Source organism: Trematomus bernacchii, unplaced genomic scaffold (assembly GCF_902827165.1).
Source record: "Trematomus bernacchii unplaced genomic scaffold, fTreBer1.1, whole genome shotgun sequence".
Taxonomy (NCBI): Eukaryota; Metazoa; Chordata; class Actinopteri; order Perciformes; family Nototheniidae; genus Trematomus; species Trematomus bernacchii.
Genome location: NW_022987720.1, coordinates 28,646,163 through 28,672,180, shown reverse-complemented (window position 1 = coordinate 28,672,180; position 26,018 = coordinate 28,646,163). Strand labels below are relative to the sequence as shown.

At 40.0% G+C, this 26,018-nt stretch overlaps 1 protein-coding gene across 1 annotated transcript in view; it reads right to left on the bottom strand.

Annotated features, from left to right (window-relative positions):
• LOC117493072 (meiosis inhibitor protein 1-like) overlaps positions 1-25,527 on the bottom strand; it is a 125,154-nt gene extending 99,627 nt beyond the window's left edge. Inside the window, 8 exon segments of the mRNA XM_034143462.1 lie at positions 4,560-4,738; positions 8,042-8,251; positions 17,368-17,473; positions 18,586-18,659; positions 21,300-21,350; positions 23,817-23,940; positions 24,698-24,858; positions 25,463-25,527. Of these exon segments, the coding sequence (XP_033999353.1) occupies positions 4,560-4,738; positions 8,042-8,251; positions 17,368-17,473; positions 18,586-18,659; positions 21,300-21,350; positions 23,817-23,940; positions 24,698-24,841 (888 nt within the window). The 5' untranslated portion in view covers positions 24,842-24,858; positions 25,463-25,527.
• Between the last annotated feature and the right edge of the window lie 491 nt (positions 25,528-26,018).

The window sequence follows — 26,018 nt, the reverse complement described above, 5'->3', positions numbered from 1 at the left end:
CAGACGCTCTTCCGTTTATGGGGCGAAGCCTGCGAGCTAGTTCGGGCAGTCAACTCGAGCACTTATGCTACATTCATACATAACGCCCCTTGCCACTCTACAACCAACCAAACAGAGTCTCCTTAATATGCCGCTCTATTTAACCTGCCAGATATCTCTATAGATAGATAGATAGATCGTACTTTATTGATCCCAAATTGGGAAATTGTTTTTGTTACAGCAGCATAAAAGGCATTTTACAATAAAACAAAATATACAAGAATAGAAATAAAATAAAATAAAATATAAAATAAAATATAAAATATACATGTCAAAATACAAAATAGAAAATATACATACAGATATTATATATATATATATATATATATACAAACATACAAATATATATATATTCAAAATATATGGAATTATGGAGTATTAAATATGAAACAGATTATGTGTGAGTAAAATGTACAAGGTGGTTTTATTTCTAGAGAAACTATGGAGCAGAGAGTTCTCTTCCAGCCAGAGGTGATTTGTTGTACAGTGTTATTGCAGTGGGCAGGAATGTTTTCCAGTATCTGTCCTTGTGGCAGGGGAGCTGCAGCAGTCTGTTGGAGAAGGAGCTCCGTTGACTGTCCAGCTGCAGGTGGAGAGGATGGGTGGGGTTATCCATGATGGACAACAGCCTGTTCAGTGTCCTCCTCTCCACCACAGCTTCAAAGGGTTCCAGCTTGATGCCGATGACTGACCCAGCTTTCCTGATCAGTTTATTGATCCTGCAGGTGTCACCGGCTCTGATGCTGCCCCCCCAGCAGACCGCAGCAAAGAAGAGTGCACTAGCCACAACAGACTGATAGAAGATCTCCAGCATCTTACTGCATACGTTGAAGGATCTCAGCTTCCTCAGAAAATAGAGTCTGCTCATCCCCTTCTTGTACACAGCGTCAGTGTTGATCCTCCAGTTCAGCCCATTGTCTAAGTGCACTCCCAGGTACTTGTAGACCTCCACAACTGCCACATCCTCTCCCAGAATGCACAGGGGCAGAGGAGGAGATGTCCTCTTCCTCCTGAAATCAATGACCATCTCTCTGGTCTTGGCCACATTCAAAAGCAGATGATTTCTTCCAGTCCACTCAACAAAATCACCCACCAGCGCTCTGTACTCCTCCTCCCGTCCATCCCTTATACACCCTACCACTGCAGAGTCATCCGAAAACTTCTGCAGGTGGCATGACTCTGAGTTGTATAGAAAGTCAGAGGTGTATAAGGTGAACAGGAAAGGAGACAGCACAGTCCCCTGTGGGGCTCCAATACTACCAACCACCACATCAGACAGCACACTGCCCAGCCGGACGTACTGTGGTCTGTCCGTGAGGTAGTTGGTAATCCAGGAGATGGTGGACGAGTTTACCCTCATAGCCTGCAGCTTGTCACTCAGTAGCCGAGGCTGGATCGTGTTGAATGCACTGGAGAAATCAAAAAAGGTGATTCTCACAGTGCAACCCGATCCATTCAGGTATGAGTGAGCACGCTGCAGCAGGTAAATAATGGCATCGTCCACCCCCAGGTGAGGCTGGTAGGCAAATTGCAGAGGGTCAAGGAATGATCTCACCTGCGGTCTGAGATGGGCCAAGACCAGTCTCTCAAGCACCTTCATCACATGAGATGTGAGTGCTACAGGGCGATAGTCATTGAGCCCAGAAGGAGTTGTCTTTTTAGGGACCGGAACAACGCATGATGTCTTCCACAGCACCGGGATGGTCTCCAAGTGCAGGCTCAGGTTGAATATATACTGGAGAACAGGAGCCAGCTGGCGTGCACAGGTCCTCAGGACCCTGGGGCTGATACCATCAGGGCCAGCAGCCTTGCCTTGGTGGAGTTTTTCCATCTGACTCTGGACCTGTCCTGTGCTCACAGTGAAGCGGGGGGGGGGGGCTTGATGGCAGGGGGGATAGAGGGGGGGGGGGTCTGAGGCAAGATGAGCAGAGGGGGGGGGGGGGGTCAGCGGCAATGTGAGCAGAGGGGGGGTGCAGAAGCCAGGCTGGGTGGTGGAGGAGAGGTGTGAAGTGTAGGTGGTGAGCAGAGGGGGGATGTTGACGCCAGGCTGAGAGGAGGAGGTGAGGTGAGAAGAGGAAGTGGAGGAGACAGCAGCGGGCGGAGAGCTAAACCTATTGAAGAAGGTGTTCAGCTCGTTGGCCCTCTCCAGGGTGCCCACAGTCAGTCTGTCTCTCCCTTTGAAGCCAGTGATAGCCTTCATCCCAGCCCAGACATCCCTGCTATTGTTCAGCTGGAGCTTAGTCTCCAGCTTCTTCCTGTACGAATCTCTGCCCCTCCTCAAATTGTCTCTCAGTTGATGCTGGACACTCTTCAGCATTGATTTGTCCCCAGACTTATAAGCTTCCTTTTTCTTATTTAAAAGAGTTTTCAGGTCACTAGTAATCCAGGGTTTATTATTGGGGAAACAGTTGACAGTTTTAGCCGGTAATATTGTTTGTTCACAGAAGTTGATGTATTCTGTGATGCAGTCAGTCATATTATTGATGTCCTCTCCATGTGGCACACAAAGCACGTCCCAGTCAGTGGTCTCGAAGCAGTCCTGTAGAGCCTCATTAGCCCCTGGAGTCCATTTCCTCACAGTCCTGGTGGATACAGGCTGCCTCTGCACCAGTGGGACATATTTAGGAGCCAAAAAGACGAGGTTGTGGTCAGATCTGCCCAGGGGGGGGAGGGCAGTGGCACAATATGCATTCTTGGTATTAGCATATAGAAGATCCAGAGTATTATTTCCCCTGGTGGGGCATTTCACATACTGAGTGAATGTAGGCAGAGATTTGTCCAGTTTTGCACGGTTAAAATCCCCAGTTATTGTTATGAATGCATTTGGGTGAAGAGTTTGGAGTTTGGCCACAGAAGAGTGAATGACGTCACCAGCCACCTCCGCGTCCGCGTTCGGTGGAATATAGACAGCAACTACGATGACAGAATAAAGTTCTCTAGGTAGATAAAATGGACGTAATCCCACAGCTAGCAGTTCAATGTCCGGGCTACAGAAACGCTCCTTCACAGTAACATGTCCAGGATTACACCATCGTTCGTTCACATACAGTGCAATCCCTCCTCCTTTCTTTTTACCGCTCAGAATAACGTCCCTGTCCGCCCGAACACTCGTGAAGCCGGGGAGAGCCGTGTTATTATCCGGGATGAGCGAGTGCAACCAAGTCTCGGTAAAACACATGATGCTACACTCACGGTATTCCCACTGCGTCTTCGTCAGCACGCGGAGCTCGTCCATCTTATTCCCCAAAGACCTCACGTTCCCCATTATGATGGCCGGTACACAGGGTTTGTACCTCATTGCATTGCTGCTGCTATTGCTGCAGCTACTTCCACGTTGCTGCTGCTCGCCTGCCCCACCACCACCCCAGCTTCCACCTGTAGGCCTGTACTAACCCCCCGTTAGTTATTTAATCATCACTCATCGTGCTATGTATATCTGTGGAGTGATGAGGCCCGAGCCTAGACGCCAAACTCAACTATATGCTGCTTCTAATATTAAACATGTTAAAGAAACACGTGAGTTGTCTGACTGAAACTCTATTAGATTTGTATTCTATGAACGTGTGCTTCTTTATTTAATATGTTTAAATACTCATTGTATTTGCCTTTTATCTGCGCTGTGCTGTAACAGTGTGAATGCCTCGCTGTGGGATGAATAGAGGATTTCTGATTCTGGTTTAATTTATTTGTATGTCTTAATTATTCTGTATGTTGCATTGTTGGAGCCCGGGATTTAAAAATGTTTCATTACGCTGCAGTTGTTGACAATAAAGCCGTTTAATTTTTAAAACAAAGCATCTAATTAGTGTCCATTAAAAGTCATTATATTAAATTACATTTCTGTATGAGTGAGGCTTATTTGATCTATACATTAGAACTAACTAGGGACGAGTGAAGAAAAAGTCCCTGAATGTGGATGCATTAGTTATTTATAGACACTTTCCATAAAACCTGAGAAAAACTCAGTGTGCTGTTTATGGCATCGTTTTGTGCCAACAACAACACAATCCATCCAGAAAAGTTAATTATTCTCAGAAAAGGGAATTATCATATTCGCTAGAGAGTCGTTTGCTGTAGTTTGCGTGTTTTACTGCGTTGTTGTTGGTCGTAGCATCTGCAACAACATTTAATTCAAATTCCTCTTGCCTTCCAAGTTTCCTGAAGTTTCCCTAGAATTGCTTATAATTGAACCGGACATTCATTTGGTAGAATATACGTTAGAAAACATTAAAATAATAACGTTTTTGGCAGAAAACACATCTGGGTGATGATGGTAATCCTCACATAAAGCACTCACGTCATGAGCTGTGCTGTATTGTGAGTCATAACTGAGAAATTCTATCTAGATGTAATCTGCACATTGATTTCCCAGACTGAAGCACAAATATTTGTCCAGCGTAAACCCTCCCTGGATCCCTATTCAAAGGCCCATAAATCCAGGATTAGAACTGCTTGTTATGATTATGGTCAGTGTCAGAATGTGGGTCTTGGGGACGGGGGCAGGATGTTTGGACAGAGACCTTTTTCAGAATGAGAGGCAGAGGGCATTGGTCCGGGGACTGTTGCTCTTGGTTTTGGCTCAGGTTCTGCTCGTTGTTGGTACGGAGGTTCTGGTTCTCATGGCACGGGATCAGATCACCAGGGCTGCTCATCAGAACTGACACCGCCTCTCGGATCTGCACCAGCAGCCACAGCAGGTCTAACGGACCAAAGACAAGATGTGAAAACAGACGGAGCTCAATATCCAGAGCTATAATAAACTGGTGCAGGAATTTGTCTTAAAACCTGGAAGTGAATTAGTATTTTAAGCATTTTCCAGTTTGCTTGTCTCAAAGTCAACGGTTTCATGAATAGTTATTTTGGTTAAATTCCAGAGATAAGTTCTGTGTTTAAAACAATATGAAGAGGTTTTCAGGTTTTGTTCTACGACATAAATCATGTCATTAAATGAGGCGATCAAACAATAGACATGCGAACAAGTCATGATTAAAACAAACAATGCAATAATTGTATATTAGCAAATAAATGTGGCCAAGCAGTGTGGATTTTTCCTTTCAGGACATCCGTAAGCAAGATAGCAAAACACCAAGCGCCTACAAAACATAAAAAATAACCTAAAAGTTCAAGCAACATTATAAAAAGCACCTTTTCATTTCATGGAAACGTCTTAAAGTCCCTGTTTATAAAACAGTTCTGAAGAAAAAGTATAATAATCCTTTTTGAATTCCTTCATGTTGCTGTACTCACCGGGGATGGTGAGGTTAAGCTTAATAAGATTAAATCATTTCAAAATTACCCAAACAACAACAACAGCAAAAGCTCAAAGGCAGCTCTTCTAAAAGCCCGAGTTAACCAACCTTGAACTCGATTTAAAAGCACTCCGACTCTTTCCCAAGTTAATACAGTGATAACAAAACTTCACACTTCTAGAGGATAATGACTCCATTTGCTTTTTAATAACTTCATTTTGGTTTTCATTAGGGCTGCAACAAACGACTAATTTGATAATCGATTCATCTATCGATTAATGAAACGATTAATCGACTATTATGCCTTGCACAATTTCTCAAACGCTCTTATTTAGCCATCAACTTTTAGATTTAGCTTGAGGTTGTTTTAGGCATGTGGAAACTAACAATGAAGACAATAAAGATGAATACTTGATTCAAAAATACATATATTATTAAATTAACTAAACAAATTGCGAACAAAATTAACATTGCTTTTTATTTAAATTAAATAAATAATATTTCACATCAAAAGAAACAAATCGTATTAAATAATGTGATGACAGAACTGTAAACAGAATAGCTGAAACTTTAACAAACTAAATAACTCTGTTACCTCTAATCATTAACCCGTGTTTGTATAATTGAGTTAACTCCGTGTGTTGCTGACGTGGACAAGTTACTCGTGGATGGGGCTACAGAGCTATTAGAAAACACAGTCGAACCCGGTGCATTTCTCCGTCTGAATGTGGTGCACTTTTGCTAAATGTTTAGACAAATTGCTCGTGTTACCGCCCTTACATGCTAAACTCTTATTGCACTATTGGCAACGAGCATTGTCCACATCGAGACATTTAACCACACCTTGGAGCGCTTAGTTCTCCTCACCATCCCCGCCGTGTGTTGCATGCATGTAGCAGCCGTGTGTGTGTGTGTGTGTGTGTGTGTGTGTGTGTGTGCGTGTGTGTGTGTGTGTGTGTGTGTGTGTGTGTGTGTGTGTGTGTTGCATGCATGTAGCAGCCGCGTGTGTGTAAACGGCCCCGCCCCCTCGCACACAGACGGGGGAGAGAGATCTCTCGTCTGGATTGGACAGATCGAAAATACATCATAGACTAATTTTTTTAGTCTTTTTGCATATTAGAAACGAGTTGGTGACACTAAGACTGCGATATAATGTTTATGTAGCAATAACATATGACATATATGTTTTAAATGTCTCCAGTACCGATAAAAAGACCGATAATGTTCGGAGCTTAACGGCACGTAAAACACACGTGACGTCACCAACGAATCGACGACTGAATCGATTAGTTGTTGCACCCCTAGTTTTCATCGGCCTCTAACGCTGGCGAGGTTATTATCATTATAACTCAGAATTCCTATAAGACAGCAACACTCCCACTCTCTCCACTCTCCCACACACTCCCCCCTGCCTGGAACGCCTCCATTGGACTCCTTTGTTTACTTCTGTTGGGAAAATCCTGAATGTACTCTTCCAATATCAGAGTCCACATGCTAACAAAGGTATCCCAACTGTAGCTGTGTACATGACAGGATGTATGATTACCTAGAAGAGCATCAGGACTGTTTTAGGCATATGATAGCTATGTGATTAACATGATGATTCAGCCTCTATGGAGATAGACATATGACAAGCATGATCATTTCTGACGTGGAGCTAATCTGAAGTAAACATTGAATACTGCTTTCTATTCCTCCATCTTGTGACTGTGTAACTCCCTCTCTTGGATATCAGCATGTGAAGGACACTGTTCAGGAACTAGTTGATGCTCTGTATGTGATGACTACTTCCATTCTGGAGAGGATCACAAATACATGGATCCTGAGATTGAAGCTCAAGCTGGTGACGAGGGATTATTAACATTTTTAAGTATTGAGAAAAAGTCCGAATTTTGAGATTTTTGAGAAAATTATTGAAATTTGAGAAGATTTCGATTTTTGAGAAAAAGTCAAAAAAAATAGATTTTTGAGAGAAAGTCAGATTTTTGAGAAAAAGTCAGATTTTTTAGATTTTTGAGAAAAGGTCATCATTTTGTGAAAAAGTCAGAATTTTGAGATTTGTAGAAAAATTCCAACAAATTCTCTTTTTTTGTTTTGACTACTTCCATTCTTGAGAAGATAATAAATACATGGATCCTGATATTGAAGCTCAAGCCGGTGACGAGTGATATTTTTCTAAAAACTTCCATAACATATCACTATCTAACACTCGCACTCCTATTGGCTAGCGCTCCAACACATTGTCCATGATTGGCTCAGGGGTGAGACATCTCTAAGCAGTAGATCGGCAACCACCACAGGTATATTTCAGATCTGTGGGAAACACTGTGACAACAAACTCAATAGAAGCCAGTTCCTTACGTTGTCACTAAACTAGTTGCTGTTGTGCTTAGCTCACATTTTCTTCCAGTTTTAATAACATCGTCCCCTTACCTTGGCTCGATAATTGTATTTTTTAAGCCATGCATGCTGTAGTGATCTTACCAACTTCAAACCTTGAGAAGAGAGCATTTCAATTTCACTTAGTCTTTCTAGTGCTTTATAAATCTAAATGAGGCCAGGCGTGTTTCATCCAGGCCACTAATGATGCTCTCAAGTATACTTTTACACCAAAACAAGGGGGGAAAAAAGTCACAAAGCTCGCTCTTCAAACACTTGTAGTCATGAAGGGAGTTCAAGAAGAATATATTCATAAAGAATTAACCCTGACTTTGCTCAGGATAGCAAAAAAAGTGACGTGTTTTTTTTCTCACCAACACAGTTGTTGATGAGTCGGTTGGATCCGGCGTTGGCCAGTGTCTGCAGCAACAGGACACACACTCTGTCCCTGATGGCGGGGGGCAGGGATTGGGCTGCCGACCCCCCCGCTGTCCCAAACAGTTTGAGCCACACATGCAGGACCGAAGCCTTCAGCGCTTCATCAGGGTAAAGCAAGGCTGAGCAGAGCTGCTCCAGAAGGGGAACTGAGGGAGGGAGATAGGAGACAGATCAGCAAACAAACAGAAGCAGAATAAAAACCACCAGACTCAGGGACAGTTTTATCCCACAGGCCATAAGACTGCTAAACACCTGAGCTCTGCTAAGTGCCCCAATAAACATTCCTGTTGTCATCTTGCAATCTAATTATTTATATAAATAGTTATCACCGCAATAAACCATATTTAATTTAGTCTTAATTTACATTATTTCATTTCATATTCTGTTCTTGTATATATCATATTCTATTGACATGTATATAGACTTTTTGCACTACTTTTTATTTTGTATTTTATTATATATGTTGCATTGTTGGAGGAGCTCAGGTCAGAATAATTGCATTGCCATTTCTACACTGTAGCTTTGTGCATATGACAATAAAACCTTTGAATCTTGAAATCTTGAATCTAAAGGAAGAGGATAAAACGTAATCATGAGGGGAAATTGGGTCGATGCAACCCATACCGAAAACATATCTTACATATCATTGCAACATCCCTTCCAATGAGTCCGCATTGGAAGGGAAGTTGCCATGTGGAGGAGAGGATTGAAAATGGGCTATTGAAAGAAATACACAGTAAAATGCTCGGCAGAGAGAGCGAGAAAAGCAGATTGACACAATTCTTAGGGGTAGGGTAGGAGTCTCTACATTGAGCACAGCAGACAGGAGCCAGAAACTCATGGGCTGGCTCTCTGACAGAGTGAGATTCAGAGTGGCAAGAAAGGGGAAAGACAAAGCTAGTGGGTGAGAGTATTAGACAGATGTGGGGAGGGAGAGACATTCACTTACAGGGTATATGCAGGAATCCTGAAGTGAAATTTAATACCTTTTTTAAGACCCTTTCCATACATTTTAAGACCTCATCGCCACTTTGGAGTTCTAACCGGTTACCTTGGCGACACACTTTACCTCACATTTACTATATACAGTATTGATTGTCCTTCCTCCTTATCTTCCAACCATTTGGACGCAGACTTGCATTTCCCCATAACGATGTTGTTTAACAACCGGCGTAAACGGACCTCCGCGTGCTATCAAGCAGTGAGCGTGCGATGTCCTGTTCAGATGACGTCAAATCCAACGGGATGCCATAAATAAACTACACAGAATCACACTACACACCTACGCAATGATTACATTCAGGCAAACTGTAGAATACAACCTCTTTGGACAATTTATATACTTATTGAAAACAAGCTACAACATGTAATACCTTGGGAAATGCAGTTTAATATTTTTTAATAGCCTTAATTTTCACTAAATTGATTTATCAACTTTTAATACTTTTTAAGACCCCGCGGACACCCTGACTAAAGAGTCACAAAAAAGAAGGGAAACAAGAGAAAGATAAAGTAATACATGGACAGAGAGCAATAGAGTGGTCAAGGTATAACATATTTTTTGAATAATATAAAGTGTGAAAAGCCTATTGCATTCTGGTTGCTGTAAAAAGCAATTCTTCTCTAGTCATTTAGCACCAATTTCAAAAATATTAGCACCTTTCTACTTGATAGACAGCCCATTTATTGGAAAAGACCATCTGAAATACTACTACTGGCAAAACTAATTATATAGTACTTTTATTACACTAACACTAAGAAAGTGGATCACATCACTCCTGTTCTGAAGTCTTTACACTGGCTTCCTGTGTGTCAAAGAATTGATTTCAAAATATTGTTGCTGGTTTATAAAGCATTGAATGGTTTAGGCCCAAAATACATGTCTGACCTACTGCTAAATTATGAACCATCCAGATCTCTCAGGTCTTCAGGGACTGGTCAGCTTTCTGTCCCCAGAGTCAGAACTAAACATGGTAAAGCAGCGTTCAGTTATTATGCTCCAAATATCTGGAACAAACTCCCAGAAACCTGCAGATCCGCTGCAACTCTTACTACTTTTAAATCCAGGCTGAAGACTTTTCTTTTTGTCGCTGCTTTTAATTGAACTATTCACATCTTAAACTGCACTGTAACTTTTATCCATGTATTTTTTCTTTTAATGTTTATTTGATTATCTTTGCTTTTTAATGACTGATTTTAAATGCCATTTTCTTAATGTCTTTCATTTTTGTAAAGCACTTTGAATTGCCTTGTGTTGAAAGGTGCTATATAAATAATCTTGCCTTGCCTTGCCTTTTATATATTTTTCATTATTTGTATGCATTCATATAAATAAATGATTAAATTAATACATTAAAAAGAACTGCAATAAAGTCAACAATATATAAAACTAAGTGTGCATCCTAAAATCAGTGTATCCAGGGTATGGCTGGGGTAGGCTACAGCCATACCAAGAGATTGTGTAGCCCCGCCTTAGCCCCACCATGAAAAATCATGTTAAAGTAAGCAAAAACAAGTCCTCCAACTCGCGCCGAGTAAATTGCAGACAGCAGTTAGTAAGATTGATTTCAGTAGCCACTTGTCTGGAAATACCGAACACTAGAAACGGTTTTGAAAACTTTCGTCACGTAGTGATCGTCTTCTCAATAAAACATCTTTGCTAATGTCTTCTGGCCAATCAGAATCACGATAACGGCGTGGTGTTGTTGCAGGAAGTCCCGACGGAGAATACTTTTGCGGTAGAACTACTCTTTATATATCCATGGATACAACATTACGTGTTGATAGAAATCAACACGTAATGAAATAAGACCCCACGGTTTGATGATTGATAGGTGTGTGGGCTGTCTTTCATTTTGACACACAGAACAATGTGGGCTATCCACCCTTATCCACAATGTAAAGTAATTCACACAGCCTCTTCCCTCTTCTCTCTGTGAGGAGCAGCAGGTTCAGCTTTCAGAACAAAGTAACAAAAAAGGCTTTCATTTTTTTAAATATGTCGTGATAGATGTATTTTTTTTCTTCTCAAGAGTACCAGAATGTGTATTTTATGTTAGTATTTCAAAAAATCTCCTGGGGGACAATCCTCTCAGACCCCCCTGCAGGGGTTGGGTTTTCAGCACGTCAACTTTTTCACCTGTGGGGAAATTCCAGGATTGTCTCCAGGTCGCACTTTTTATTTACTACAAGACAAATGTGCCTTTTTATTTCATACAGTTCAATTTGGATTGAGACAAGGAAATAATCTAAACCTCACGCGTGGCGTTTCACTGTCAAGGGGGGGCGATATAGCGTGTATGTAATTATATTGCAAATACTGACTTGAGCCCCACCACTGTATGGGTTAGCCCTACCATAAATTACCCAACACAAATACTCTGGAGCCGGCACTGCCTAAAATTGATTAATGAAAATAGAAAGAACAAAATAATAATAAAAAAAAAACAGCAGGGACACCGTTCATCTTAAATAGCTCAGTAGAAGAAAGTAAAAATGTTCCATGACCACATCAACAACCAAGAGATCAAGTCAAAAAGATTTACAAATAGTAGCTAAAGTCAAGGTGTATGCCTACAGCGTAACACTGCATTGTATACAAGGACAAATATGCTGGCAAAGTGGGGGAACAATAACCCAGATCTTTTAATGCAAAGATAACCTTGAGCCTTTAAATGACAGCAATAATAAATACTTGATTTATTTGGGTGCACATGCTAGGAAAAAAACAAACAGATGGAAGGTCAGGCACAGAGAGACAGAGACAGAAGTGGCTAGAGAGGAAAAAAGATTAAGAGAGTGTCTTTGAGAACCAAAATAAACAATGTTTTAAGTACAGGGCAGCGCTGGAGGTGGAGTATGAAAGAAAATAGAAGCTGGAGCCCAGCCGCTCTGTGAAGCAGATCAAAACCCACGTGAGACAGGAGAAGCTCCCAGACATGTTTGATTAAACCAAAATATACGAGGCGGCCGAGATGAGAGCCAGGCATGAAGAGTGGAGGGAGAGCGGAGGGGGAGAAGGAGGAGGGAGATAAGACCTCCACAAGCAGAGGTTGTAAAGGAAAGAGCCCAATTTACAGCAAGGGTGGTAAAAGGCAAGAGTTGTTTTTTTAACATATTTTATGATATACAGACACGAAGACACATATACAAATAATAAGGTTAATTAGCCTATCAGATGCAGAAGCGCGAGTGTAACATGAAAATGTCACAATGTTACGGACGTAAACAAAGGAATCCAATGGAGGTGTTTCAGGCAGGGGGGGGGGCGGAGTGTGTAGCATAGAAACACAGGTATTTTAGCCTTTGCAGATTGTTTACATGCACTAAGACCAATATAACACACTACAATGAAGGGGAAACTTTTGTGAGATTTTGGATGCAGGACAAAGAATCTTTAACAATTTAGTATTGCTACTTTTACTTATAGATCTGAGTACTTCTTCCATCACTCAGTGGGATCTACAGTATTTCACTGTTGTTTTGCACCCAGCCCTATAAATCCCCCTCCTGCCCAAATCATTTTGGTATTCATGCCTTTCCCTCTTTCAGATGCCGGCACAGTAATAGAGCTAGAAGTGCAGTCTGATCTGCCAAAATGATGCATTAGTGTGTACTGTTATCAGAGATATTATGTCCCTAATGACTTAACCTGTCAGAAACACTGAAGCGTGTGCTATTCCCTCCCTTATCTTCCTTGTTATCTGTCTGCCTTCCTCTTTCCTTATCCCATTAATGCTTCATCTTCCTTCCCTGCTCACTCAATTTGTCTGTATCCAATCTCAGTTAGGACCTAAGGGAGTGAGGGAGGAGGGGAAGAGAGAGAATACGAGATTCAGGCTGAGGAAAGTGAAAGGGTGAGAAAAACAGAGGGGTTAATCCGTTAGATATACAGACAGCGAGTCAGAGGGAGAGAGGAGGTGTTTGGGTGCTCTGGGCTTCGTGTTGTCGTTGCCGCGCTGTTGTCATTAGTCCAAACAGCACCACAGAGACGTGTTGAGTGACAGGCCGCAGACACACACACACAGTCAATAGTGGCAGCCCACATCTTGCATCAGCATCGACACAACTCTCCGCTACCTCTGGCAGCAGCTCAGGGAAGCTGGTTGAGCTCATGAAAATACATGAAGGTGTACACAGGTAGCATAGTCAAAGAAAACTATGCTGCTTATTTTGCTCAAATTCAAACTCTAAAAACAGGCATTCAGGCACGAACACACTTAAACACACTTTTGAAGTTAATTAAGGGTGCCTACTAAACAGAGTGGAGTCGCGGTAATGAGCCTTTTATGCATTTTATGGAAAATTAGGACATTTCTGAAGCATTAAACAGAGAAAAGGTAACCTTTATTTTTTGTTTTCATTTTTATTAAATATTTAATGATCTTTTATATTTATATATATATATATTAGGGCACGTTATTAACGCGTTAACGCAAATTTCTCTTAACGCCACGAATTATTTTAACGTGCGATTAGCGCATGTGTATTTGCACTCGGCCCGCCCCGTAGTTTCAGAGCCCAAAGGCTTGACGTTGTTGTTGTTGTTGTTGTTAGTTGGATGGTGGGAGATTCTAGTGAGAGATATGGATACAAAAAAAGGTGTTTTAACCTGTTAAGCCCGAGAGACCCCGGTACCGGGGCACTGCTGCAACATCTTGCAGGAAACAGTGTCTGAGGGCATGTTCATTTAATAAACTATGAATGTTTTATATCCATGTAACGGGAAGAAACTCATCTAACTGATCATTTTTTTTTTTTTTTCAAAATAAAACCCACAATGCTAACACTGAGCCTCTGAATTAGCAACGAGCGAAAAATGCTAACACCTTCCTGCACCGAAAATCACTCACAAAACCTTATTATTTATCTCTTCTCTACATCCATGAGATCATTTCACATCGTGAGGTGACACAGAATCGATGGACACCCACATTATCACTGAATTATACGAAATGGCGACGTTATAAGCATAAACGGACATCAAAACAGGTGACGCTAGGTAGCTAAAAATGCTAACATTTTTACCTTGGCTCTGTAGTCTCTCCAAAGTGGTCTTCAATGGCATTAAAATGATAAAAACGCTGCTGAAGTTAATCCATAGGTTCATCTAATGTGTCTGTGTCCCTTTGAAATGATTTCTGATAATCCATAAGCATTAAAACTGCTTTTCCGTTTCCAGATGTCAAAGCTAGAGATAGGTTCACTCTGATGAAAAATTACATGCGCGAAGCCCCCACCATTTCTCTTCACAACGTGTGTGTGTGGGGGACCCCACCTTCGATTCTATTGGCTCTAACGGTCAGAAAGAGGTGTCAACCATCAAAATCGAGCAAGGGAAGACAGAGATATGGAAAATCCACCCAAATCACCCCAGAAGTGGTTTCTTTTTGCTAAATCTCTCTAAAAAGGTAAAATGTCACTTGTTTTGCATCAATCTTGATACAGGGTACTTATTATATGTTGTACTTTGGATTCCTAAAGCTTTTAGTCTACTAACCCATTATTCAAGGGTAGTTTTCACTATAAGTAAAAAAGAATTTTTGGACAGACACTATAATTTACAGTTTTTTACTATGTAAAATCTGAATTTTCTTTAAAATAAAAAACATCTATATTGATTCTGACTTTTCTACATCCAACTCACAGGTTTATCATTACTTTGAGAAAAAAGATTATTAATTTAACCCTTTTAGAAGGGAAGATATGGTCATTTGTTCTGGGAATGTCATTTTCGAGCCTGAGACCTGAAAAACAGGCTCAGGGCTTAGGGGAGACGCCTGGACACGGCGTCTACGAGCAGCAAGCTTTCAACAGCGATAGCTAAATGGGTGGCTACAGCTTGCAGGACAATTAACATTGTGGAAGACAAGGGACTGCGTGAGATAATTCGGATCGCATCCAACGTGTCGACTGCACATCACAGCGCATTATTTTGACCCACGGTGGGAACTTCAGTCTCATGCTTTGACTGTTATGAAGACAGAGGAGCGGCATTTCGCCGACAACTGTAAACAGGCTTGTCTGTCTGAGCAACTGTCTCAGTGCAAAGACGTACACAGGGTCGGGAGAGAGTGTAAGAGAGAGAGAGAGAGGTTCCAGGTTGTTGTATTGAGAATATTCAGGAGAATATTTGTCATTGTTCAAATGATAATAAACAAACATTTGCATAAAGCATATTTGTCCACTCATATGTTGATAAGAGTATTAAAAACTTGAAAAATATTCCTCTAAGGTACATTTAGAACAGGGACTGACAGCACTAATATATATATACGTTTATTTTTTATATTTATTGATTATATATATTTTTTTGTTATTTATGTATAGACTGTATTATAATTTTGTATATTATTTATTCATTATTATAATTTTTTTTAAATGTATTTACTTTGATTTAAGTAATTTAATGTCAGACGTTGCCTTCTGCATTTAATTATATATTTTAAAATAATTGTGGTGTTGTTATTTGTGTGTTGTTGTTTTCTTGTGTCTTTCTATGTATTAAATTAACTGTTTAAAAAAGAAGAATTAAAGAGCCTTTTATGCAAGATCTTGTCTTGACTGTATTTACTTGTATTTTAATGATGTCATGTCAGTCTTCATAATTTAATTATTTATCTAAGCGTTGTTGTCATCCATGTTTTATATTGTTATTTAAGTGTTGATGTTTTTTGTGTGTCTCTCAATGTAGAAAATTAATAAAGACAATGGTTAAAAATAGACAGCAGTCACGGTTCATTAAGCGGGCCGACATCATACAGGTGGTTGTAGCAGAGATCAAATGGGGGCAGTTGTGTGTGGGAGGTGTTCTGACTTTCTGCCCTGCAGTATTGTACATAGATATGAAGATATAAATATATATTGGCAATTTCAGGGGAAAGGGTGCATGTTATTGTAACTTGTGTGGGTTTTTCAGCTGGAGTGGCATTGGCAATGCAGATAGAATTTAAAGTATCTCTCTGCAGCCGGAGCGTAATTGAAAAGGTCATTGCAGCTAGTGAGATTAAATTGAGAGAGTGAAGGGGAAAGGATATGAAAAGTACCGTTTTTTTTCCAATTTCTCAAGAGTAGAAAGAGTGGAGCAGAGTAGAGCAAGGGGAAGAACGTTCCAAAGGTTGACACAGAGCAAACATTTCTTTGCATTAGCGATGTGATAGAAAAGGGCAAAATCGGCAGCGGTGATTGAATTTCGGTTTTCCCTGTGCACACAGAACAAGGGATGCTGAAAATTAAATATGGTCCCATATCCTTCTCTTGCATTCAAAGTGAATTCTGATATTTCTGGATCTCAGCGCTACAGGTGAATGACGCATAATGTTTAGATCCGATTTTTTATTGATGGAACAGTTAAAGGGTTAGGGTAGGTAAGAATGGAGAAACCAGCTTGAGTGCGCTAGAATTTGAAAGTACGCAGCCGAAAAAAATCTGCCCCTTCCTTCAGACTTCCTTACAGAGCCCCTCCTCCAACACACACGAACGCGCACATGACCAATGAGGGCACGAGATAAGTTTGTGCACGAGATGGAAGGCTGACAGGCAGGTAGGCCATCCAGTTACTTTAGCCGGGCCGGCTCAGATGATTGGTCGTGCTTTTTACAGCGCCACGGCTTCCACAGATGACTTTTTTTAATGTATTTATTGTCAAAGCATTTAATATATTCATTGCTATCGGGATGTTGAGAGCATTCCATGGAATATAACAAAAAGTGTTTCTGAAGTGAATTACCTACCCCACCTTTAAGATGGGATCTCACCTTATCCAAACTTAGTTATTTTTCAAACAAAACCAAATAATTCCTCCCTTTTTGCAGTCTCTGTTCTTCCCCAAAACAATATGCAACTCTCTAAATGTCAATCTCTCAGTAATGACATCACTGTTGTGTCCAGTATCTATAAACTTAACAAGGCAAAATGATATGATTGGCTGACAATATGCCTTGTTTTTGTCTTTTAGGCTCTGTAACTAATCGCTGATCACTTTGTTGTTATTTATGTTTTCGTGAAAAACTGCTGCTGTGTCTTCATTTGCGTACGGCGTACTAACTTGTGCTTTTTTGAGTGTAAACCTTAAGTTTGTCCCAATGCAAAGTATGGCAAAAAGGAACTATGAGTAGCCTGATTCATAACGTTTAAAATGTCAGTGTGGAATGCTGGAAACTTCTCACACTGTTATCACATGTCACAATAAGGACATCATGACCAAAATAATTATTATACACTTATTATAGCTGTCACAATACAACTGTGAAATGTGCCTCACCATACTGGGTCACCAGACTCTGGGCCACGTTGGGGACTGCTTCCACCAGGTTCCCCAAAAAGGTGAAGGTGGGCAGGAAACTCTTCATATTGAGCTGGTCATTCAGCTGGGCAAGTAGAGCACAACATAAAAAGACTTGATATACAACAATGTAAAGCTTCAGAGAATACAGTATACTGTAGGTATAAGGCACAAGATGAACAAGCAGATACGCTACACAGAGACAGTCTATGACATTGTGTAGGATTATTTAAATCTACGCTTTTCGGCCAGACGTGGAAGCAAGTACTTGAACACACCAATCGAGTAGTCCTAACTCGGTTATTTAGTTAGGACTACTCTACGCATTTTAGCTCTTTTGGGTTCACTACTATTGAAGTCAATGAAATGTTAAATGTTTTTGGTTACAGGCCTGAAATAAGGTCTGTGGTTAACTCAAGCTAAGGAGACTTTCACATGTTGTTCTACGACATTAGATATGTCAGTAAATACCCCACTGGTGAATGTCTGAAGCATTTACATGTCTTAAAAATGGTGGTTGCCAACAAGTGTCTAAATGACACCACTTAACAGGCTAACACCTTTAGCTTAGCGGTGGTGACATGAAGTCATGTGACCTTGATGTAGTTCCTTTATAGCCAAACCTTAGCTTTTTACTCCATTACTTTTGGTCATGTGAGCCTTTGCCATGCTAACTTCCGGGTTGGCCTGGAAAAAAGTACTTCTCCATTCACCTTTCCACCTATGCTCCTAATCCTTTTTGATGGTAATCTGAGAAATATTCCTGTCATTTATTATTTTCAGAACACAGAAAGACATATTCTCAGCTCAAATTTCCAGTATTCGTGACAACATTCAAGAGGGTCCCTAAATAAATGCTCTTGAAAATGTTTTAATCAGGCTCTATTCAAGCAGCATACATGGGAACTGTCTGCACCTCTCCCTCCTGTTATATCTTCCTGTCATCAACAGTACACACAGCTTTATTATTTTCCAGCTGAGGCTTCGGCTGCTGAATGAGGCTTTTGCACAACTGCCTTTCCCAGGGGTGACAAAACATCAGCAAGAGGGAGAGGAGCACGCTATCTGTTTACTAAACAACCCCAGGAAGCTTGTTCGATTTCACACGCGCTGGTAAATATTTTAAGCTGTTGATGCGTGTTCTGCAGCTGCATGTGGAGATGAGCGGGCGTGTTTCTCTAAATGTGTTTGCCTCACCTGTTTGTGTATTTCCTCCAAAACAAAACGGTATGACAGCTCGCTCTGGAGCTCCAACAGCAGCTGAACCAGCACTGACAAACACACACAAAAACATATGCATTAATACCGACACGACGAGTATCAAACACAACAGGGAAGCATTCATTAAATAAACATCACCGTTCAGTAAAATTTCCCACTTTTCCAGGAAAAACGCTGCAAATGTAAGAAAAATCAAAAACCGCAGTAGCAACTAACAGTTAAAGGTATTTGTTAACCAAAAATGAGTTATGTTTTTTAATAATTTGTTTTGTGATAAACTGTGGTGATGTGTGTCGCGCTCATTAAGGCCTGTCCACATAGCGCCTTTTTCCAAGCGTTAGCATCTTTTTTAGTGAGAAAAGAGCGCATACCGCCTGAAGAAAAAGCTTTGCACCCAGTGTTTATTTGCTGAGCGCAAGTCAGTGTATACTTTAGAGCAGGGGTTTTCAAAGTGTGGGAAGGTGAGCCTCCCCTCAGAGAACATAAGAACAGCTGCGCCCCCCCTCCCAATTATTATTGCTATTATTATTGTTGCTATAATGCAGAGGTATTCAATTGCATTTCAAAGAGCTCCAGTAAGAGAGAGAGTGTGTGTGTGTGTGTGTGTGTGTGTGTGTGTGTGGCGCTATGTGTACACATGCCCTTAGGGATTATGGGATTAGTTCGGTTTTAAGCAAATGCCATCAAAATTGTTCTGTTGTCATAACCTTAAATATAAGGTTTAGCTCTAGTCCTATTATGCTGGCTTCGACACATCTTTCCCCTTCTTTCACACACACACACACACACACACACACACACACACACACACACACACACACACACACACACACACACACACACACACACACACACACACACACACACACACACACACACACACACACACACACACACACACACACACACACACACACACACACACACACACACACACACACACACACACACACACACACACACACACACACACACACACACACACACACACACACACACACACACACACAGCACTAAGCACTAAGCACTCTGGAATTACCTTAGGGAGCATTTAGCTGTAATAGTAGACAGCTACCATAAAATCATTCTCTCATTTGCACTTCGCAAAAACAGTCTTTGCATTTGTACAGACTTAGCTGCAAGTGAGACAAATCCGACTTTAAAAACAAGTTCAACGAGAGGCCGACATTAAGGCAGAATCCGCTAAGCTAATCGTTAAATACAAAGAGAAAAGTTACTGCAGAGTGTAGCAGTGAACAAATATGAGAGAATGAAGGCCAAAGCCCTCACAAATGTTAAATTTAGAAACATGTGGGGTTGATGTAAGATCACCTTAGTAACCAGCAGTGACCATTAACAGTCCCAAAGAGAGTTCTTGTGTAAGAGTCTTTGATGAAGAGTGACTCATAGCCTGTGTGTCTTTATATGTGTGTGCAGTCTCACACTGTCTGCATTATATCATCTACAGAAAAAGTATGTGTCTCTATGTAGGGGTAATGTGAACAGGGTATATGCAGTGGTGGAAGAAGTACTACGATATTTTTACCTATGTAAAACGTAGCAAAACCACAGTGCAGAAATACTCTATTACAAGTAAAAGTTCTGCATTCAAAACATCTTTGAAGTACTAAAAGTAAAAGTACTGATTCGGTAGAATGGCCACTTTCATATTTATATATTATATAACTATTATAATCACTAGTATACCTATAATGATTGATTGATTTAATTGCACACCACTTCAATGTTGACTCTGGATTTTAGCCTTTGCAAACAATGTACATGCACAACAACCTATATAACACACTACAGGAAAGGGAAAACCCCAAAAGGCATGACAGGGCCTCTTTAAATACAGTACATGTACATAGTTACTACCACCACTGGCGTATGGGGGCACACACATTTAATATTCAAACCACTAATGGCGCATTTCCACTGCAGGGCCTCGCACGGCTTAGTACGGTATAGTTAGGCCTTGGTAGGCCAGGCTCACTTTATGCTGCGTTTCCATTACAGTTTAGTAGCTGAGGCAGTAACTATAGTAACGCAGTGTAGGCGGAGCCGTGACGTCATCTTCAATGAGAACCACAAAACATCAGCCGTTAGCTGTTAGCACTCAGAGCTCACAGCTCTTCATATCTGTTCAGAAACTAGACAAAAGTTAAACAAGTACAAACCACAGACTGCCTGTGTCATGGTGAATACAGTCGCTGCTTTATTTATGTCTGTAGGCCGTTGTTGTGAGTGTGGACGGTCGGAGCATATACAACGTTAGCTTAGCTGATCTCCATTTAGAAAACACGCATTTTAAAAGGTTTTTCTCTGCCGTCTGTCTGCAGACTTGTCAAAGCATTAATTCATGGTTTTTACTAACCGGTATCAGTATGTTGTTACTTCGGCATCATTTTGAAACGTGTATTACAATTAAATCACGGTCAAATATGTTCATTGTTTTGTAGTTGTAGCCCCCTAGCCAGCGATTCTCTCACTAGTTTAGCATATTCAGCCCGGTTGTTGGCCCGGAAAGAACCACGATTTTGGAGGGCCAGAAAAACTGTGAAAAAGTACCCGTTAGCCGGAACTACCCCTAGTGGAAACACAACAAAAAACGGTCCGGGTTTGGCACGGCACGCTTAAACCGTGCTACGTGCTGCAGTGGAAATGCGCCTTAAGAGGCATCTCTTCACCTTGATCCACCTTTTCAAGAGTGGCCTGGTCCTCCACGGTGTGAAGCATACCTGGGGAGAGACAAATAATGACATGCTAGTTTGAGTAGATTTAAGAGTAGACTTCACAAACCCATGTTGTTGTTCAGAAGTCTCACAGAGGCGCAGCAAGTAAACAAAAGCTGAACAATCACATGCATAAAATACATTGTTTTCCAAAAAACAAGAGATGATTTATTCCAGATTTAGCTATACGTTATTTTCCATCTGCACTTTCATCATGATCATGATGTACTGTCACAAAGGTCACATCTAATGCATCCTGGGTAGGTTTAGCAAGATTATACAAAAGATGTAAGAGCAGAAAAAGCCATGTCATTTAGAAAAGTTTGCAAGAAATTATCAAATGTTTATGGCATTTAATAAATGCTACCCAAAATGTGAAGTAGGGGATATCTTGTATTACCCTCTCATTGGCACCTGGTGAAGCTCAGTTCAGCAGACCAAAGCCTCAAGCACCATAATGGCTTTTCTAATGTGTTGTCACATTGGTCAGAGCTTATATATCCTCTCATTTCACTAATTTGATTAGAGCTCAAATGGCGTAATACTTCATGCTGCAATAACCAAGTGAAATTGGTACCGAGAGGAGCAAGAGTCTGTAATATCCTCTGATGAGAATGGGTTTATAAAACCAACTGAGGTGTACTTAAAGCTGGGGCAGAGAGAGAATGTATTAAACTAACACACCAGTGCTTTTTACCTACCATCCTTATATAATATCATATCCTATAAAAGGTTCAATGTAGTGAGGATAATGTACTGGCTCTGGCAGACAAGTATTAAACACAACACACTGCAGGAATGAGTCCTAAACACAGAAATGAGTTAGCATTTTAGCACTCTGAGTTCCCAAGTCTTGGCAGTTAGCTGCTCGCTCAAAGCTTCTCATCATCCTGAATTGTATCATAATAATCTAATCATGCAGTGTAATACTCTGCTCAGTGAGCAAAGAAACAAAGCTGTCCACTTGAATGTAATCCATGTCAATGTCAATGATTTTCAGATTGTCAATTAGATACACAACTATGCAATAACACACATTTGATTTAATATAGCTGTAGAGAAGGAACGACAATTATATTAACGGGAACAAAATGTAATCAGTACTTAATGTAAAAATCTGCCCAGTAAATGCCATCAGTAAATGTAATACATTAGAATAATCCACAGAAGTCTGTACTTTAATTATGCCTAACATGAAAGAAAAGCAGCATGTCAACTCTATTATCTAGGTGAATCCATTTTTAACTGTATTATGTTGAACATTGTGGATATTTCTGTGTTTTACAGCTCAGGTATCACGATCAAATCTATTGTCTCCATTGCTCTGTCTGACCTTTTGGAGGAGAAGTGATATGACTGCAGCACCAGCACAACTGTGGACTGACCGAGGGGAAATTAGTAACAGGAAGTCAACTTTTATAAGCAAACTCAAGACAACTACATGTCCAAAACAAGTTGTGCTGGTTAGAGATGGTCAATATCGAATGGAGAATGCTCAGTTACACTTACTGTTGATTCTACTTCCAAACACATAACCACATTATGACTGCCAACCATGTAGTGGGTTGTCTCAAAGTCAATGTTTTTTTAATTAGTTTTTTGTTAGCTGGAACACGCTCTGTGGTTAACACATGCTGAAGATATTTTCAAGTTTGTTTCTATAACATAAAATAAGTCAGTAAATACCCAACTGGTGAATGTCTGAAGCTTCTATATGTCTAACAAGTGTCTAAATGAGACGACTAGACGTCATCATGGTAAACATTAGCCGCCTTTAGCTTAGTGGTGGTGACGTGAAGTCATGGGACCTTGATGTAGTTTCTTTAAAGACTAACGGTAGATTGTTACTTTATTTTTGGTGTTTTTGCCACAGAACTCATTATCTGCAATATTCCAAAATCTAATAGAAAATCACATTGACTTTGTTGAGGCGATGCTAACTTCTGGGTCAGCTTACAAAAATAAATCTATGAAGGACCTCTACACCCAGCAGTGTAGGATAAAACAAAAAAAGATTACTCCACCAATAAACTGTTGTATTTATTTGTATGTCTAAAGCATAGTATGTTGCATTATCGGTGGAGCCTGGTACTTCAGATTTTCATTGCCAAAAACTATGCTGTAGCTAATAAGTGAGGAGGCGTGTGGCGCAGTGGTCTAGTGCGTTGGTGTTCGGATCAGGGGGGCACAGGTTCAAACCCCATTGCAGTCAGCATGTCGTTGTGTCCCTGGGCAAGACACTTCACCCCAAATTGCTCCTGTGGGGGATTGCCCAAAGTATTGAGTATGTAAGTCGCTTTGGATAAAAGCGTCTAACAAGTAACATGTAATGTAATCGTGCATGTGACACTAAAGCCTTAGAATCTTGATTTATAAGCGTACTATATGCAGCAAAACGGACAGGACAGCTGGGATATGCAAGTCAAGCACTTGCTATTCCTTCCTTCACATATTAATTTCACTGTTTCTCACCCAGTAGAGAAGCTGTGAAGCGCACAGAGACTCGGTGGTCCTGTCTGAGCAGCTCTCTCAGAGCCCCTGGAGAACACTTCAGCACCCCGCTGATCCCAGACAAGGCAAAAGACTTCCTCACAGACTGCACACCACAGAGAGGGGGGGTATAGAAGAGTTAAGTTAAGCAGAGGAGGTAGTAAGATCTTTTTAATTAAGTAAAGGTAGCAATACTACAGCCTAAACATACTCAGATACAAGTAGAAGTCTAACATTCAAAAACGTACTCAAGTAGTAATATACCTTAAGTACCGAAAGTACAAGCACTCATTATGTAAAAGTACAGAAGTGTTAGCAAAATGTACTTAAAGTATAAAAAGTAAAAGTAGTAATTCTGCAGAAAATAGCCTCCATGTGTAATTGATTATTATATTATATATATGACATTATTAGATAATATGATAGTAGTATTGCATCAATTAGCATGTTACTCTTGTAGATAAACAAAGTTTTGATATAAAAATATACGTACTTTTTGTTGTATTTTGGATAATTCTACTTTTTTTGTACCTTCAACAGATAGTCTACTATAAAACATTTTAGTTAAGTACAGTACTTGAGTAAATGAACTCAGTTACTTTCCACCACTCCCAAAATGTAGCATAACTTTAAGATACTCAGGTAAAGTATAACTATTTCAGAATTGTAATTTAATAACTGACTTGTGTAAATGTACTGAACTACATTCCACCACTGAAAACAGGTGAGTACTTAATGTGTAATATGTAATGTAAAGGGCTTTGAGCACTTGAAAAAGCGCTCTAATAAAACATTTAATGAATAGTTATTATTATACTTCTTCCACCACTGGTTAAAAACACGTTTATGATGGTATTTCTCACCGCTATATCTTCACTTTCGATCATCTCCACCACACAGGCCACACACAGCAGCAGCCCGCCGCCCTCCGCAGGCCCCAGCCGGCCGCTCCACTTCGGGTCGTGTCCGAAGTGGATCTTATCATAAACAATATCCACGCCTGTCATGTTGTCCTTTAAACCTGCTGAAACAGAAAATATACACCATGGTTCTCAACTATAACCGGAAGTCAACCGGGTGAGTTAACAAGCTAGCTATCGCTAAGCTAACCGGCTAATGTTTCAAGCACATGTGAAAATAATTGATTATACAAGAAGTTATATCAGGGGTAGACATATTAAGTAATAAAACATTACATTAAATAAAGAAAAAATAAAAATACAGTTTCATATTTCAGATTAATTGTTTGTTAAATACACAATTCGTTTTTTGAGAATTTTGAGTCCATCTCTTTTTATGAATATGAAATTTCCCCAAAAAATGAAATGTACTGTACAAAAAAAAACATATCTGCGTCCATACTAAACGTTGAAGTAAACATTTCTTTATCCTGGAGTCGTACTTGTTGTCCCGTTTTTATTTGTTAATGATATTCTATCTAGCAAAACAATACATTCATAATAAAACCAGCTAATGTACAACATTAAGCTAGCTAGCTTTCAAACTGCGTCATCATGAATGTCCGTTGTTGACACGGCTACTTTTGTTTTAAAGTTATACCTAAATATGCTTACTAGTTTTAACAACGCTATAACATAAAATACATATATTAAATTCAGTTAACTCACCATGAAACTTTAAAATGATACAGATGATGAAAGTCCACACAACTAGTATGGGGGCAACTGGCGAAAGTGGCGCGTTTCTGTAGCATCTTTTTTAAATCCCCAAAACTTTATTTAACAAAAAACGTACAACGTACAAAAAACATAAAGGCACAAGTACTTGGCCTCAGTTATACAAGTATTTACTAGATATCTATTTCAGTAAAAGTAAAATTAACTAAGCCCAATGATTATATAGCGATAGATATTTTATATTTAGGTTATTATCAAAAGAAATACACAAGTAGGCCTACAGGTACTTTTCCTTGACTATATGCCTATGTTATAAAATAACTTACAAGATAATTATTCTATGTTAAAGTAAAATGTAGTTCTAGACAATAGAAATAAATAGTTTATATATACATAGATTTATAAAGATAAATATAGAGATAGATATGATACAAATTCCCTCTAATATGTTTTGAATATTTTTTTAACCATATTGAGCCTACGTTTGTTTTAGTCCATGATGCCATAATAAGAATAAAATGGGGCATAAAGTTCAGCTATTTAAAAT